The sequence below is a fragment of the Hordeum vulgare genome, chromosome 7H (assembly GCF_904849725.1).
Source record: "Hordeum vulgare subsp. vulgare chromosome 7H, MorexV3_pseudomolecules_assembly, whole genome shotgun sequence".
Lineage (NCBI taxonomy): Eukaryota > Viridiplantae > Streptophyta > Magnoliopsida > Poales > Poaceae > Hordeum > Hordeum vulgare.
The window spans coordinates 602,171,072-602,189,508 of NC_058524.1; the positions used below are offsets into that span (position 1 = coordinate 602,171,072).

The 18,437-nt window shown below is 45.9% G+C and overlaps 1 protein-coding gene across 1 annotated transcript; it reads left to right on the forward strand.

Moving 5' to 3' along the window:
• Window positions 1–17,523: 17,523 nt before the first annotated feature.
• Window positions 17,524–18,174, forward strand: LOC123406969 (histone H2B.3-like). The gene has a single exon (XM_045099988.1). It carries the CDS (start codon window positions 17,611–17,613, stop codon window positions 18,025–18,027), a length of 417 nt encoding a protein of 138 aa, XP_044955923.1. The 5' UTR covers window positions 17,524–17,610; the 3' UTR covers window positions 18,028–18,174.
• Window positions 18,175–18,437: the final 263 nt, after the last annotated feature.

Consider the following 18,437-nt stretch of genomic DNA (forward strand, 5'->3'; position numbering starts at 1 on the left):
ATGCATCATTTGTGTTGTGCATCGTGTGGTGAATTCCGTGTGTTGATTTGCGTTTCCGGTTTGCTTCGTCTCGATAGAGTTCCGCAACATGCCGGATTGTGAGGACCCGTTTGACTACGTCGGTTCGTCTGCTTCACGGAGGCATTCTTCTTCCAAGCAGGATCTCAGGCAAGATGATCATTTCCCCAGATACCATTACTATCATTGCCATGCTAGTTTTACCGTTGCTATCGTTTATGTCTCGTTGCCTACCATATGTTAAATATCAGCCTCTCAACAATGCCATGATCACCTTCAACCTGTTCGACCTAGCAAACCACTAATTGGCTATGTTACCGCTTGCTTATCCATGTTGCTAGCGTTGCTAGTTGCAGGTGCAGTTGCTTCCATGTGATTACATGGGTCCCTTGTTATATCACCCTATTAATGCTATTTAATTTAATGCACCTATATATTTGGTAAAAGGTGGAAGGCTCGGCCTTTCTAGCCTGGTGTTTTGTTCCACCTTTTCCCCTTAGTTTTCGGCTACCGGTGTTATGTTCCATAAACGAGCGGTCCTAACAGGATCGGGGTTGTTATGGGGACCCCCTTGATAATTCGTTTTAGATTAAAGCTGGTCCGGCAAGGCCCAACTTTGGTACTACATTTGCCTAATCACTAATGAACTGCATATGGAGTAATTAACCCGAGGATATTTAATCAACCCCCGGGCCAGTGCTCCTCATGATTGTTGGTCCACCCACCTAGCAGTCGGCGGTGCCACCACGGGGCAACTCGAGGTTTGGTTCCCGTCCACTTTGCATAGACGGTGTGTCCTGAGAACGAGATACGCGGCTCCTATCGGGTTCGTCGACACACCGGGTGACCTTGCTGGATTAGTTTTACCATTGACGAGATATCTAGTGCATCGGTATTCCGGTGATGCTTTGGGTAAACTCAGAGTTGAGGTTTTCCACTAGGGAATCCGACGAGATCGCGAGCTTCGTGATTGAGGATTTCTATGCGGCTTGTGGTAATTTGTGATGGACTAGTTGGAGCACCCCTGTAGGGTTAAATCTTTTCGGAAAGTCGTGCCCGCGGTTATGTGGCAACGTGGAAACTTTGTTTAACACTGGTTCTAGATAACTTGAAGTAACTTAATTAAAAATATGCCAACTGTGTGCGTAACCGTGACTGTCTCTTTCGTGAGTTCCTTCTGCGATCGAGGACACGGTGGGGTTATGTCTGACGTAAGTAGGTGTTCAGGATCATTCATTTGATCATCAGTAGCTCACGTCCGTTATGCGTAGATCTCTCCCCTCTTATTTCCTTGTACTCGTAAGTTTAGCCACCTCATTTAAGCTTAGTCGCTGCCGCAACCTCACCACTTAACCATGCCTCACCCATTAAGCTTTGCTAGTCTTGATACCTTTGGAAATGAGATTGCTGAGTCCCCTGTGGCTCACAGATTACTACAACACCAGTTGCAGGTACAGGTAAAGGTTACTTGACGCGAGCGCGTTGATTGTTCATTTGGAGTTGCTTCTTCTTCTTCTTCTTCATCGATCTAGGATGGGTTCCAGGCCGGCAGCCTGGGATAGCAAGGATGGACGTCGTTCTTCTTTTGTCGTTTGTTTTCGTCCGTAGTCGGACCCTGCTCTTAGTCTTGATGATTATGTAATGTACTGATGTGACTCTGATGTAGCTTGTGGCGAGTGTAAGCCAATACTATTATATATCTCATCTTTTCAGTACATGTACTTGTGACGATATCCATTCTTGTGACACGACGAGATGCGCTTCTATCCCTGACGAGGCCCCCATGCCAAATTGAGGATAGGGTCGCATCTTGGGCGTGACACAACTGGCAAACAAAGTAAATGCAAGAGATGAGTTTGCGACACCTACTTGGATGAGTTCTTGACTTGATCTTCCTCCCCGGCAACGGCGCCAGAAATTCTTCTGCTACGGTAACAAAAGTCCTTCCTTGGCGCTAGGAATTCTTCTCGCTACTTCTCTTGTTCGCGTCGATTTTTCCCTTGAAGAGGAATGGGCGATGCAGCACAGGAACAGTAAGTATTTCCCTCAGTTTGAGAACCAAGGTATCAATCCAGAAGGGGGGTCTCGTCAAGTCCAGAGTACCTGCGCAAACACAAACGAGCTTGCACCCGACGCTTCAAAGGGGTTGTCAATCCCTTCAAGATTGTTTGCAAAGTGAGATTTGAAGGCGGAAAGGGCAACGAAGCAGAAAGTGTAAGGCTGAAAATATGGTGTGGAGTAGACCCTGGGGGCCATAGTGTTCACTAGAGGCTTCTCTCAAAATAGCAAATATCACGATGGGTGAACAAATTACTGTTGAGCAATTGATAGAACCGCGCAAAGTCGTGACGATATCTAAGGCAATGATCATACATATAGGCATCACATCCGAGACAAGTAGACCAATACTTTCTGCATCTACTACTATTACTCCACACATCAACCGCTATCTAGCATGCATCTAGTGTATTGAGTTCATGACGAACAGAGTAACGCCTTAAGCAAGATGACATGATGTAGAGGGATAATATCAAACCAATGATGAAAACTCCATCTTGTTACCCTTGATGGCAGCAACACGATGCGTCCTCGCTACCCCTTCTGTCACTAGATGAGGTTACCGCACGGTATGAATCCAAAACCAAGCACTTCTCCCATTGCAAGAATCATAGATCTAGTTGGCCAGACAAAACCCACAACTCGAAGAGAATTACAAGGATATGAAATCATGCATAAGAGAGATAAGAAGAAATTCAAATAAGATTCATAGATAATCTGATCATAAATCCACAATTCATCGGATCTCGACAAACACACCGCAAAAGAAGATTACATCGGATAGATCTCCATGAAGTTCATGGAGAACTTTGTATTGAAGATGCAAGAGAGAGAAGAAGCCATCTAGTTACTAGCTATGGACCCGTAGGTCTATGGTGAACTACTCACGCATCATCGGAGAGGTCATGGTGTTGATGAACAAGCCCTCCGTGTCCGAATCCCCCCTCCGGCAGGGCACCAGAATGTGCCCCAGATGGGATCTTGCGGAGACAGAAGCTTGCGGCGGTGGAAAAGTACTTTCGATGATCTCCTTTTTTTGGGGGATTTTTAGGGAATATATAGGCATAACCCCTAGGGCGGAGGGCGCTCAGGGGGCCCACAAGCCTGTGGGCCGCGGCCTCCCCCCTGGCCGCGGGGTGGGGGCTTGTGGGGCCCGTGAGGCTCCCCTGCCTTGGCTCTCAAACTTCCCGATCTTCTTCTGTTACGGAAAAAATCTTTTCGGGGATTTTCTTCCGTTTGGACTCTGTTTCAAAATCTCCTCTGAAAGGGGTCAAAAACATGGAAAAAACAGGAACTTGCACTTGGCACTGAGTTAATAAGTTAGTCCCAAAAAATATATGAAAGGCATGCAAAACATCTAAAGTTTGATAAGATAATAGCATGAAACCATCAAAAATTATAGATACGTTGGAGACATATCAAGCATCCCCAAGCTTATCTCCTGCTCGTCCTCGAGTAGGGAAGTGATAAAGAATGAATTTTTGATGTGGAATGCTACCTAGCATAGTTGACCTTTGCAACTTCTTTCACGTGACATGAATGTTCACATCCTAAGATTCAAAACAATAGTTTTCTATTGACATGAAAACAATAATACTTCAAGCAAACTAGAAAGGTAATCATGAACTTTTAAAATAACAAGGCCAATGAAAGTTATCCCTACAAAATCATATAGTCTGGCTATGCTCCATCATCCTCACACAACTAATGTAAATCATGCACAACCCCAGAATTGGTCAAGTAATTGTTTTCGCACTCTTACTTTCTCAATCTTTTTATAACTATCACACACTACATGAGCGCGAGCCATGGATATAGCACTATAGGTGGAATAGAGTGTGGTGGTGGTTGTGAGACAAAAAGGAGGAGATGGTCACATTGACTCGGCGTATCAAAAGGCTATGGAGATGCCCATTAATAGATATCAATGTGAATGAGTAGGGATTGCCATACAAGAGATGCACTAGAGCTATAAGTATGTGAAAGCTCAAAAGGAAAACTAGTGGGTGTGCATCCAACTTGCTTGCTCACGAAGACCTAGGACAATTTTTGAGGAAGCCCATCATTGGAATATACAAGCCAAGTTATAAAACGAAAATTCACACTAGCATATGGTAATGACAAAGCAAGAAGCTCTCAATCATGAAGAACATGGTGCTATTATGAAGCACAAGCGTGGAAAAAGATAGTAGCATTGTCCCTTCTCTCTTTTTCTCTTTTTTTCATTTGGGCTCTTAGGCCTCTTTTTCTGTTTTTTTTTTTGCTTTTTGGCCTCTTTTTTTTATTTCCTCACATGGGACAATGCTCTAATAATTATGATCATCACACTTTTATTTACTCATAGCTCAAAACTCACAAGGATGACTCCATAGGAAATGCCTCCGGCAGTGTACCGGGATGTGCAACGATCTAGCATGGCGTATGACGTTGAAACATCTCGCTAGCTATCTTACGATCATGCAATGGCAATATGAGAGTGACGGCTCAAGTCATGAGACGGAATGGTGGGAGTTGCATGGCAATATATCTCGGAATGGCTATGAAAATGCCATAATAGGTAGGTATGGTGGCTGTTTTGAGGAAAGCATATGGTGGGTTTATGCACCGACAAGAATTGCATGGTACTTGAGAGGCTAGCAATGGTGGAAGGTGAAAGTGCATCTATACCATGGACTCACATTAGTCATGAAGAACTCACATACCTGTTGCAAAAGTTTTTATTAGTAATCGAAACAAAGTGCTAAACGCATACTCCTAGGGGAAGGGTTGGTAGGTGTTAACCATCGCGCGATCCCGACCTCAACACAAAGGATGACAATCAATAGATCAATTATGCTACGACTTCCTAACATAGTGGTTCACCATAAGTGCATGCTATGGGAATCACTAACTTTAACACAAGTATTTCCAGATTCATGACAGCTGTTGGAATTATGCCCTAGAGGCAATAATAAATGTATAGTTATTATTATAATTCCTGTATCAAGATAATAGTTTATTATCCATGCTATAATTGTATTGAATGAAGACTCATTTACATGTGTGGATACATAGACAAAACACCGTCCCTAGCATGCCTCTAGTTGGCTAGCCAGTTGATCGATGATAGTCAGTGTCTTCTGATTATGAACAAGGTGTTGTTGCTTGATAACTGGATCACGTCATTGGGAGAATCACGTGATGGACTAGACCCAAACTAATAGACGTAGCATGTTGATCGTGTCATTTTGTTGCTACTGTTTTCTGCGTGTCAAGTATTTATTCCTATGACCGTGAGATCATATAACTCACTGACACCGGAGGAATGCTTTGTGTGTATCAAACGTCGCAACGTAACTGGGTGACTATAAAGATGCTCTACAGGTATCTCCGAAGGTGTTAGTTGAGTTAGTATGGATCAAGACTGGGATTTGTCACTCCGTGTGACGGAGAGGTATCTCGGGGCCCACTCGGTAATACAACATCACACAGAAGCCTTGCAAGCAATGTAACTTAGTGTAAGTTGCGGGATCTTGTATTACGGAACGAGTAAAGAGACTTGCCGGTAAACGAGGTTGAAATAGGTATACGGATACTGACGATCGAATCTCGGGCAAGTAACATACCGAAGGACAAAGGGAATGACATACGGGATTATACGAATCCTTGGCACTGAGGTTCAAACGATAAGATCTTCGTAGAATATGTAGGATCCAATATGGGCATCCAGGTCCCGCTGTTGGATATTGACCGAGGAGTCTCTCGGGTCATGTCTACATAGTTCTCGAACCCGCAGGGTCTGCACACTTAAGGTTCGACGTTGTTTTATGCGTATTTGAGTTATATGGTTGGTTACCGAATGTTGTTCGGAGTCCCGGATGAGATCACGGACGTCACGAGGGTTTCCGGAATAGTCCGGAAACGAAGATTGATATATAGGATGACCTCATTTGATTACCGGAAGGTTTTCGGAGTTACCGGGAATGTACCGGGAATGACGAATGGGTTCCGGGAGTTCACCGGAGGGGGGCAACCCACTCCGGGGAAGCCCATAGGCATTTGGGGGGTCACACCAGACCTTAGTGGGCTGGTGGGACAGCCCACCAATGCCCTATGCACCAAGAGAGAAAAAATCAAAGGAAAGAAAAAAAAAGGAAGAAGTGGGAAGGGGGAAGGACTCCCTCCCACCAAACCAAGTAGGACTCGGTTTGGGGGGGGAGAGTCCTCCCCCCTGGCTCGGCCGACCCCTTGGGGATCCCTTGGACCCCAAGGCAAGGTCCCCCTCCCTCCTCCTATATATATGGGGCTTTTAGGGCAGATTTGAGACGACTTTCTCACGGCTGCCCGACCACATACCTCCATAGTTTTTTCCTCTAGATTGCGTTTCTACGGAGCTCGGGCGGAGCCCTGCTGAGACAAGATCATCACCAACCTCCGGAGCGCCGTCACGCTGCCGGAGAAATCTTCTACCTCTCCGTCTCTCTTGCTGGATCAAGAAGGCCGAGATCATCGTCGAGTTGTACGTGTGCTGAACGCGGAGGTGCCGTCCGTTCGGTACTAGATCGTGGGACTGATCGCGGAATTGTTCGCGGGGCGGATCGAGGGACGTGAGGACGTTCCACTACATCAACCGCGTTCTCTAACGCTTCTGCTGTACGATCTACAAGGGTACGTAGATCACTCATCCCCTCTCGTAGATGGACATCACCATGATAGGTCTTCGTGCGCGTAGGAAAATTTTTGTTTCCCATGCGACGTTCCCCAACAGTGGCATCATGAGCTAGGTTCATGCGTAGATGTCTTCTCGAGTAGAACACAAAAGGTTTTGTGGGCGGTGATGTGCGTTTTGCTGCCCTCCTTAGTCTTTTCTTGATTCCGCGGTATTGTTGGATTGAAGCGCTTGGACCGACATTACTCGTACGCTTACGAGAGACTGGTTTCATCGTTACGAGTAACCCCCTTTGCTCAAAGATGACTGGCAAGTGACGGTTTCTCGAACTTTAGTTGAATCGGATTTGACCAAGGAGGTCCTTGGATGAGGTTAAATAGCAACTCATATATCTCCGTTGTGGTGTTTGCGTAAGTAAGATGCGATCCTACTAGATACCCTTGGTCACCACGTAAAACATGCAACAACAAAATTAGAGGACGTCTAACTTGTTTTTGCAGGGTATGATTGTGATGTGATATGGCCAACGATGTGATGTGATATATTGGATGTATGAGATGATCATGTTGTAATAGAAATATCGACTTGCATGTCGATGGTACGACAACCGGCAGGAGCCATAGGGTTGTCTTTATACTAACGTTTGTGCTTGCAGATGCGTTTACTATTTTGCTAGGATGTAGCTTTAGTAGTAATAGCATAAGTAGCACGACAACCCCGATGGCAACACGTTGATGGATGATCATGGTGTGGCACCGGTGACAAGAAGATCGTGCCGGTGCTTTGGTGATGGAGATCAAGAAGCACGTGATGATGGCCATATCATGTCACTTATGAATTGCATGTGATGTTAATCCTTTTTTGCACCTTATTTTGCTTAGAACGACGGTAGCATTATGAGGTGATCTCTCACTAAAATTTCAAGACGAAATTGTGTTCTCCCCGACTGTGCACCGTTGCTACAGTTCGTCGTTTCGAGACACCACGTGATGATCGGGTGTGATAGACTCAACGTTCACATACAACGGGTGCAAAACAGTTGCACACGCGGAACACTCGGGTTAAGCTTGACGAGCCTAGCATGTGCAGACATGGCCTCGGAACACATGAGACCGAAAGGTCGATCATGAATCATATAGTTGATATGATTAGCATAGGGATGCTTACCACTGAAACTATACTCAACTCACGTGATGATCGGATTGGGATAGTGTAAGTGGATCATGAACCACTCAAATGACTAGAGAGATGTACTTTTTGAGTGGGAGTTTAGCATATAATTTGATTAAGTTGAACTCTAATTATCTTGAACATAGTCTAAGTCCAGTTTGAATATATTTGTGTTGTAGATCATGGCTCACGCAAGTGTCATCCTGAATTTTAATACGTTCCTAGAGAAAGCTAAGTTGAAAGATGATGGAAGCAACTTTGTAGACTGGGCTCGTAATCTTAAGCTAATCTTACAAGCTGGAAAGAAGGATTATGTCCTTAATGCTGCGCTAGGAGATGAACCACCTACTACGGCTGATCAGGATGTTAAGAACGCTTGGTTAGCACGTAAGGAGGACTACTCAATAATTCAATGTGCAGTCTTGTATGGCTTAGAACCGGGACTTCAACGTCGCTTTGAGCGTCATGGAGCATTTGAGATGTTCCAGGAGTTGAAGTTTATCTTTCAGAAGAACGCCCGGATCGAGAGGTATGAGACCTCCGATAAATTCTATGCTTGCAAGATGGAGGAAAACTCGTCTGTCAGTGAACATGTGCTCAAAATGTCTGGGTACTCAAACCGTCTAGCTGAACTGGGGATTGAACTCCCTCAAGAAGCTATCACTGACAGAATCCTTCAATCACTGCCGCCAAGCTATAAAGGCTTTGTGTTGAACTACAACATGCAAGGGATGAACAAGTCTCCCGGCGAGTTGTTTGCGATGCTGAAAGTCGCAGAGTCTGAACTCCGTAAAGAGCATCAAGTGTTGATGGTGAGCAAGACCACTAGTTTCAAGAGAAACGGCAAAGGCAAGAAGGGCAATTCGAAGAAGAGCGGCAAGCCTGTTGCCAATCCGCCGAAGAAACCCAAGGCTGGACCTAAGCCTGAAACAGAGTGCTTCTATTGCAAGGGTATGGGTCACTGGAAGCGCAATTGCCCCAAGTATCTGGCAGATAAGAAGGCAGGCAAAGAAAAATCAGGTATATTTGATATACATGTTATTGATGTGTACTTAAACGGCTCTCGTAGTAGTGCCTGGGTATTCGATACCGGTTCTGTTGCTCACATTTGCAACTCGAAGCAGGAACTGCGGAATAGACGAAGGCTGGCGAAAGACGAAGTGACGATGCGCGTAGGAAACGGTTCCAAGGTTGATGCAATCGCCGTCGGCACAGTGTCACTTCAACTACCATCGGGATTAGTGATGAACTTAAATCATTGTTATTTAGTGCCTGCGTTGAGCATGAACATTATATCTGGATCTTGTTTATTGTGAGACGGTTACTCTTTTAAGTCTGAGAATAATGGTTGTTCTATTTCTATGAGTAACATCTTTTATGGTCATGCACCGAATGTGAGAGGATTGTTCATATTGAATCTTGATAGAGATACGCATATACATAACATTGAGACCAAAAGAGTTAGAGTAAACAATGATAGCGCCATATTTTTGTGGCACTGCCGCTTGGGTCATACTGGTGTAAAGCGCATGAAGAAACTCCATGCTGATGGACTTTTGGAGTCACTTGACTTTGATTCACTTGACACGTGCGAACCATGCCTCATGGGCAAGATGACTAAGACTCCGTTCTCCGGAACAATGGAGCGTGCACATGACTTGTTGGAAATCATACATACCGATGTGTGTGGTCCAATGAGCGTGGAGGCACGCGGCGGATATCGTTATTTTCTCACCTTCACTGACGATTTAAGTAGATATGGTTATGTCTACTTGATGAAGCACAAGTCTGAAACATTTGAAAAGTTCAAGCAATTTCAGAGTGAAGTGGAAAATCATCGTAACAAGAAGATCAAGTTCCTACGGTCTGATCGTGGGGGTGAATATCTGAGTTTCGAGTTTGGTACTCACTTAAGACAATGTGGAATTGTTTCGCAGTTAACACCGCCTGGAACACCACAGCGTAATGGTGTGTCCGAACGTCGTAATCGTACTTTGTTAGAAATGGTGCGATCTATGATGTCTCTTACTGATTTGCCGTTATCGTTTTGGGGTTATGCATTAGAAACAACTGCATTCACTTTAAATAGGGCACCATCGAAATCCGTTGAGACGACACCATACGAACTGTGGTATGGCAAAAGGCCAAAGTTGTCGTTTCTTAAAGTTTGGGGATGTGATGCTTATGTCAAAAAGCTTCAGCCTGAAAAGCTGGAACCCAAAGCGGAAAAGTGCGTCTTCATAGGTTACCCAAAAGAGACAGTTGGGTACACCTTCTATCTCAAATCCGAGGGCAAAGTGTTTGTTGCTAAGAACGGAACTTTTCTCGAGAAGGAGTTTCTCTCGAGAGAATTGAGTGGGAGGAAGATAGAACTTGACGAGGTTGTCGAACCTCTCATCCCTCTGGATGGTGGCGCAGGGCAAGGGGAAACCTCTGTCATTGCGACGCCGGTTGAGGAGGAAGTTAATGATGATGATCATGAAACTCCAGTTCAAGTTTCTGTTGAACCACGCAGGTCGACGAGATCACGCGCTGCTCCAGAGTGGTACGGTAATCCCGTCTTATCAATCATGTTGTTAGACAACAATGAACCTGCAAATTATGAAGAAGCAATGGTGGGCCCAGATTCCAACAAATGGCTAGAAGCCATGAAATCCGAGATAGGATCCATGTATGAGAACAAAGTGTGGACTTTGGAGATACTGCCTGAGGGCCGCAAGGCTATTCAGAACAAATGGATCTTTAAGAAGAAGACGGACGCTGACGGTAATGTGACCGTTTATAAAGCTCGACTTGTGGCAAAGGGTTTTTCACAAGTTCCAGGAATTGACTACGATGAGACTTTCTCTCCCGTAGCGATGCTTAAGTCCGTCAGAATCATGTTAGCAATAGCTGCATTTTTCGATTATGAAATCTGGCAGATGGATGTCAAAACGGCGTTCCTTAACGGTTTCCTTAAGGAAGAGTTGTATATGATGCAACCCAAAGGTTTTGTCGATCCTAAAAATGCTAACAAGGTGTGCAAGCTCCAGCGATCCATTTATGGACTGGTGCAAGCATCTCGGAGTTGGAACAAACGCTTTGATGAGGTGATCAAAGCATTTGGGTTTATGCAGGTGGTTGGAGAATCTTGTATTTACAAGAAAGTGAGTGGGAGCTCTGTGGCGTTTCTAATATTATATGTGGATGACATATTACTGATTGGAAACAACGTAGAGCTTTTGGAGAGCATAAAAGGTTACTTGAATAAAAGTTTCTCTATGAAGGACCTAGGAGAAGCTGCTTACATTCTAGGCATTAAGATCTATAGGGATAGATCAAAACGCCTGATAGGACTTTCACAAAGCACATACCTTGATAAAGTTTTGAAGAGGTTCAAAATGGAACAGTCCAAGAAAGGGTTCTTGCCAGTGTTACAAGGTACGAGATTGAGTAAGACTCAGTGCCCAGCAACTGATGAAGATAGAGAGCATATGCGCTCCGTCCCCTATGCTTCAGCCATAGGCTTTATCATGTACGCAATGTTGTGCACTAGACCGGATGTTAGCCTGGCCATAAGTATGGCAGGTAGGTTCCAGAGTAATCCAGGAGTGGATCACTGGACGGCGGTCAAGAATATCCTGAAGTACCTGAAAATGACTAAGGAGATGTTTCTCGTGTATGGAGGTGACGAAGAGCTCGCCGTAAAAGGTTACGTCGATGCAAGCTTTGACACAGATCCAGACGACTCTAAGTCGCAAACCGGATACGTATTTATTCTTAATGGGGGTGCAGTAAGCTGGTGCAGTTCCAAGCAAAGCGTCGTAGCAGATTCTATATGTGAAGCGGAGTACATGGTTGCCTCGGAGGCGGCTAAGGAGGGTGTCTGGATGAAGCAGTTCATGACGGATCTTGGAGTGGTGCCAAGTGCACTGGATCCAATAACCTTGTTCTGTGACAACACTGGTGCCATTGCCTTAGCAAAGGAACCAAGGTTTCACAAGAAGACCAGACACATCAAACGACGCTTCAACCTCATCCGCGACTACGTCGAGGAGGAGGACGTAAATATATGCAAAGTGCACACGGATCTGAATGTAGCAGACCCGCTGACTAAACCTCTTCCACGGCCAAAACATGATCGACACCAGAACTGTATGGGTGTTAGATTCATTACAATGTAATTCACATGGTGATGTGAGGGCTAGATTATTGACTCTAGTGCAAGTGGGAGACTGTTGGAATTATGCCCTAGAGGCAATAATAAATGTATTGTTATTATTATAATTCCTGTATCAAGATAATAGTTTATTATCCATGCTATAATTGTATTGAATGAAGACTCATTTACATGTGTGGATACATAGACAAAACACCGTCCCTAGCATGCCTCTAGTTGGCTAGCCAGTTGATCGATGATAGTCAGTGTCTTCTGATTATGAACAAGGTGTTGTTGCTTGATAACTAGATCACGTCATTGGGAGAATCACGTGATGGACTAGACCCAAACTAATAGACGTAGCATGTTGATCGTGTCATTTTGTTGCTACTGTTTTCTGCGTGTCAAGTATTTATTCCTATGACCGTGAGATCATATAACTCACTGACACCGGAGGAATGCTTTGTGTGTATCAAACGTCGCAACGTAACTGGGTGACTATAAAGATGCTCTACAGGTATCTCCGAAGGTGTTAGTTGAGTTAGTATGGATCAAGACTGGGATTTGTCACTCCGTGTGACGGAGAGGTATCTCAGGGCCCACTCGGTAATACAACATCACACACAAGCCTTGCAAGCAATGTAACTTAGTGTAAGTTGCGGGATCTTGTATTACGGAACGAGTAAAGAGACTTGCCGGTAAACGAGGTTGAAATAGGTATACGGATACTGACGATCGAATCTCGGGCAAGTAACATACCGAAGGACAAAGGGAATGACATACGGGATTATACGAATCCTTGGCACTGAGGTTCAAACGATAAGATCTTCGTAGAATATGTAGGATCCAATATGGGCATCCAGGTCCCGCTGTTGGATATTGACCGAGGAGTCTCTCGGGTCATGTCTACATAGTTCTCGAACCCGCAGGGTCTGCACACTTAAGGTTCGACGTTGTTTTATGCGTATTTGAGTTATATGGTTGGTTACCGAATGTTGTTCGGAGTCCCGGATGAGATCACGGACGTCACGAGGGTTTCCGGAATAGTCCGGAGACGAAGATTGATATATAGGATGACCTCATTTGATTACCGGAAGGTTTTCGGAGTTACCGGGAATGTACCGGGAATCACGAATGGGTTCCGGGAGTTCACCGGAGGGGGGCAACCCACTCCGGGGAAGCCCATAGGCATTTGGGGGGTCACACCAGCCCTTAGTGGGCTGGTGGGACAGCCCACCAATGCCCTATGCGCCAAGAGAGAAAAAATCAAAGGAAAGAAAAAAAAAGGAAGAAGTGGGAAGGGGGAAGGACTCCCTCCCACCAAACCAAGTAGGACTCGGTTTGGGGGGGGGGAGAGTCCTCCCCCCTGGCTCGGCCGACCCCTTGGGGATCCCTTGGACCCCAAGGCAAGGTTCCCCTCCCTCCTCCTATATATATGGGGCTTTTAGGGCAGATTTGAGACGACTTTCTCACGGCTGCCCGACCACATACCTCCATAGTTTTTTCCTCTAGATTGAGTTTCTGCGGAGCTCGGGCGGAGCCCTGCAGAGACGAGATCATCACCAACCTCCGAAGCGCCGTCACGCTGCCGGAGAACTCTTCTACCTCTCCGTCTCTCTTGCTGGATCAAGAAGGCCGAGATCATCGTCGAGTTGTACGTGTGCTGAACGCGGAGGTGCCGTCCGTTCGGTACTAGATCGTGGGACTGATCGCGGGATTGTTCGCGGGGCGGATCGAGGGACGTGAGGACGTTCCACTACATCAACCGCGTTCTCTAACGCTTCTGCTGTACGATCTACAAGGGTACGTAGATCACTCATCCCCTCTCGTAGATGGACATCACCATGATAGGTCTTCGTGCGCGTAGGAAAATTTTTGTTTCCCATGCGACGTTCCCCAACAGTCGGACCCTGCTCTTAGTCTTGATGATTATGTAATGTACTGATGTGACTCTGATGTAGCTTGTGGCGAGTGTAAGCCAATACTATTATATATCTCATCTTTTCAGTACATGTACTTGTGACGATATCCATTCTTGCGACACGACGAGATGCGCTTCTATCCCTGACGAGGCCCCCATGCCAAATTGAGGATAGGGTCGCATCTTGGGCGTGACACAACTGGCAAACAAAGTAAATGCAAGAGATGAGTTTGCGACACCTACTTGGATGAGTTCTTGACTTGATCTTCCTCCCCGGCAACGGCGCCAGAAATTCTTCTGCTACGGTAAAAAAAGTCCTTCCTTGGCGCTAGGAATTCTTCTCGCTACTTCTCTTGTTCGCGTCGATTTTTCCCTTGAAGAGGAATGGGCGATGCAGCACAGGAACAGTAAGTATTTCCCTCAGTTTGAGAACCAAGGTATCAATCCAGAAGGGGGGTCTCGTCAAGTCCAGAGTACCTGCGCAAACACAAACGAGCTTGCACCCGACGCTTCAAAGGGGTTGTCAATCCCTTCAAGATTGTTTGCAAAGTGAGATTTGAAGGCGGAAAGGGCAACGAAGCAAAAAGTGTAAGGCTGAAAATATGGTGTGGAGTAGACCCTGGGGGCCATAGTGTTCACTAGAGGCTTCTCTCAAAATAGCAAATATCACGATGGGTGAACAAATTACTGTTGAGCAATTGATAGAACCGCGCAAAGTCGTGACGATATCTAAGGCAATGATCATACATATAGGCATCACATCCGAGACAAGTAGACCAATACTTTCTGCATCTACTACTATTACTCCACACATCAACCGCTATCCAGCATGCATCTAGTGTATTGAGTTCATGACGAACAGAGTAACGCCTTAAGCAAGATGACATGATGTAGAGGGATAATCTCAAACCAATGATGAAAACTCCATCTTGTTACCCTTGATGGCAGCAACACGATGCGTCCTCGCTACCCCTTCTGTCACTAGATGAGGTCACCGCACGGTATGAATCCAAAACCAAGCACTTCTCCCATTGCAAGAATCATAGATCTAGTTGGCCAGACAAAACCCACAACTCGAAGAGAATTACAAGGATATGAAATCATGCATAAGAGAGATAAGAAGAAATTCAAATAAGATTCATAGATAATCTGATCATAAATCCACAATTCATCGGATCTCGACAAACACACCGCAAAAGAAGATTACATCGGATAGATCTCCATGAAGTTCATGGAGAACTTTGTATTGAAGATGCAAGAGAGAGAAGAAGCCATCTAGTTACTAGCTATGGACCCGTAGGTCTATGGTGAACTACTCACGCATCATCGGAGAGGTCATGGTGTTGATGAAGAAGCCCTCCGTGTCCGAATCCCCCCTCCGGCAGGGCACCAGAACGTGCCCCAGATGGGATCTTGCGGAGACAGAAGCTTGCGGCGGTGGAAAAGTACTTTCGATGATCTCCTTTTTTTTGGGGATTTTTAGGGAATATATAGGCATAACCCCTAGGGCGGAGGGCGCTCAGGGGGCCCACAAGCCTGTGGGCCGCGGCCTCCCCCCTGGCCGCGGGGTGGGGGCTTGTGGGGCCCGTGAGGCTCCCCTGCCTTGGCTCTCAAACTTCCCGATCTTCTTCTGTTACGGAAAAAATCTTTTCGGGGATTTTCTTCCGTTTGGACTCTGTTTCAAAATCTCCTCTGAAAGGGGTCAAAAACATAGAAAAAACAGGAACTTGCACTTGGCACTGAGTTAATAAGTTAGTCCCAAAAAATATATGAAAGGCATGCAAAACATCTAAAGTTTGACAAGATAATAGCATGAAACCATCAAAAATTATAGATACGTTGGAGACGTATCAGCGTGACAAGCCATTATAGGGCCTTATATGTAATTATTGTATAGAGTCGTAGATCAGATACTTTCATATTGTCATGCCATGTGGGCCAAACCATCGGAGGGCCTTATAGATAATTAGGGCCATTTGGTTCATTGGTTATCCCTTAATGGGATAATGATTGTTAGTGTTGTAATGAATGCCACTCGTTTGGAAGAGATGATGAAGTGGCTAAGGATAACCAATTTCGAGGAATAATCGGCACAGAAGTTGGCTGCCTATGTTCGTGAAGTTTTGTGAGATGAGGGCAACCACTTGCGCTCGCTATCCTCTCGTTCCCACGCTGAAACTTTTTCCACTCGTTCGCTCACGAAAAGGGGCAGCGTTAGCTATGACTCTAAATTGAATGGCGGTGTGCTTAAGGTGCAAGTCCTTCCTCTCTATCTCTCCCTCCCTCCCCCCCTCTCCCTCTCTCTCTCTCTCTCTCTCGCTCTCCCTCTCTCTCTCTTTCTCCCTCTCTCTCTCTCCCTCTCCCTCTCTCCCTCCCTTTCCCGATCTTGTCATGATTTGTGAGCTCTGGTTGCTCGCGTGGGAGTGGGCGTCGAGGGAGAAGTGGTGGGTTTGATGGGAAGGGGGAGCGGATGGATATGGCGACGTTGCTGACGGGCTTGGCGCCCATCGGGTGTTGTGTTGTCGATGGTGATGATTCCTCAACTTGCGAGCATTTGTTCTTCCGTCCATGGGGGAATGGCAAGTCAATCTGCCCCCTATGTGAGTTGTTCTCCGGTCAGGCCAACCAGGGGCGGACCTACATTGAGGTGAGTGGGGGCCTAGGCCCCCACTCAAAATTTGAATCTCTAGTAATATTTGCTTGTGCTTTTTGAAAAATATGCTAAAATTCTTTGAATTTTGAACGAATATGCCCCACTCGAATACTTTACCCCCAGTTAAAATACTTTCTAGGTCCGCCACTGAGGCCAACAATCCCTCTATGATTTGGTTCTCTATGGGCATATGAGTTGAGCGTTTGTGGATTTTTGTATATGAATGAGAATATGTTTGATTTTTAAAGATCTTCATTCATATATTTGCTATTAATTAAATGGAAACATGTCATGAGTTTTACTTCCTATAGAGACTATATATATATTTCTCCGCAAGCTTTTTGTTCATATTTCACAAAAATCATCTCTAGCTCAAGTATTTGCATTGCTTTATTATAAACTCGGCGGATACAAAACCAATGTATAACCCAAATGAACGTAAAGCGGATAAGATTATCGTCCGTTTGGGTCGTCCGGTTGAAGTTGCTCTATGATCGTCAATCATATCAAGACATTTTATTATTGGTGTCAACGTATTCAAACTTGCCCCCGCATAAAGAACGTATTCAAAGTTGCGGAGGCCTGTATATATTCGAAAAAGAAAAATACAAACTCCTGAGCCGTTCAATGCACAATGTCGATGGCGGCTTCGGAGAACTAATGAACTCAAAATTGCCGCGAAAGCCGAGTCGACAAAAAACATGCGCGCGTGCGGCGAAACCCGTCTGCTCCCCGCTCCCCTTTCCACCACGTCAGCGATCCGCGCAGGAGATGCATCTGGGTCGTCCATTTCACACAGCGGCGAACGGCTGAGATCAAACCCAGTCGCCTGACGCCCACCGATCCGTGGCACGCACCAGTTCACCAATCACAGCCCGCCTTCTCCCTCCTATAAACAAGCCGCGCCCTCGCCATCTCTTCCTCACCACTCCTCCCACCTCCCATCGAAACACCGCCACACCCCTCCCCGTCGAAGCAAGCAGCAGCAGCAAGCAGCGGCGTCCATGGCCCCCAAGGCGGAGAAGAAGCCGGTGGCGGAGAAGGCAGAGAAGAGCACGGCCGGGAAGAAGACCAAGGCCGAGAAGCGGCCGCCGGCTTCGAAGGAGGGCGGCGAGAAGAAGGGCAAGAAGAAGTCCAAGAAGAGCGTCGAGACTTACAAGATCTACATCTTCAAGGTGCTCAAGCAGGTGCACCCCGACATCGGCATCTCCTCCAAGGCCATGTCTATCATGAACTCCTTCATCAACGATATCTTCGAGAAGCTCGCCGGCGAGTCCGCCAAGCTCGCGCGCTACAACAAGAAGCCCACCATCACGTCCAGGGAGATCCAGACCTCCGTCCGCCTCGTCCTCCCCGGCGAGCTCGCCAAGCACGCTGTGTCTGAGGGCACCAAGGCCGTGACCAAGTTCACCTCCGCTTAGATAGTCTGTTCGCTGTCTTCTTGGTGGATCGATGGTTTTCTCTGTAATAGTCAGCTGCTGGGATCATGTTGTCTTGTAATTTGTGCTGGTTGTGTGGAAACACACTGTTTCATTGTCTCGTGAAATAGTAATGGTGCTTCTTTGATCTGTCTCTTGGCTCTCTACCAAGTTCAATTCTTTTATCCCTGTTGCTTCACTTGACAGAGTTCTTGCTCTGTTCTTATCCCTGTAAAACTATGCAGAAAACGACTCTGAACTTGCAAAGTTGTTTCTCTGTTTCATTTCTTAATTTCTGTTTTCAGCCATCGCTTTACGAGGGTGATCACCCTTTCAGACATAGACTTGGTTTCAAAACTGCTTGAAACTGACGAAAGTGTCCATTTGTTCAGACAAAGACTTGGTTTCAGACA

What these genes read in the sequence shown, in the direction of transcription:
- LOC123406969 (XM_045099988.1), top strand. Translation starts at nt 17,611, where the DNA reads ATGGCCCCCAAGGCGGAGAAGAAGCCGGTGGCGGAGAAGGCAGAGAAG.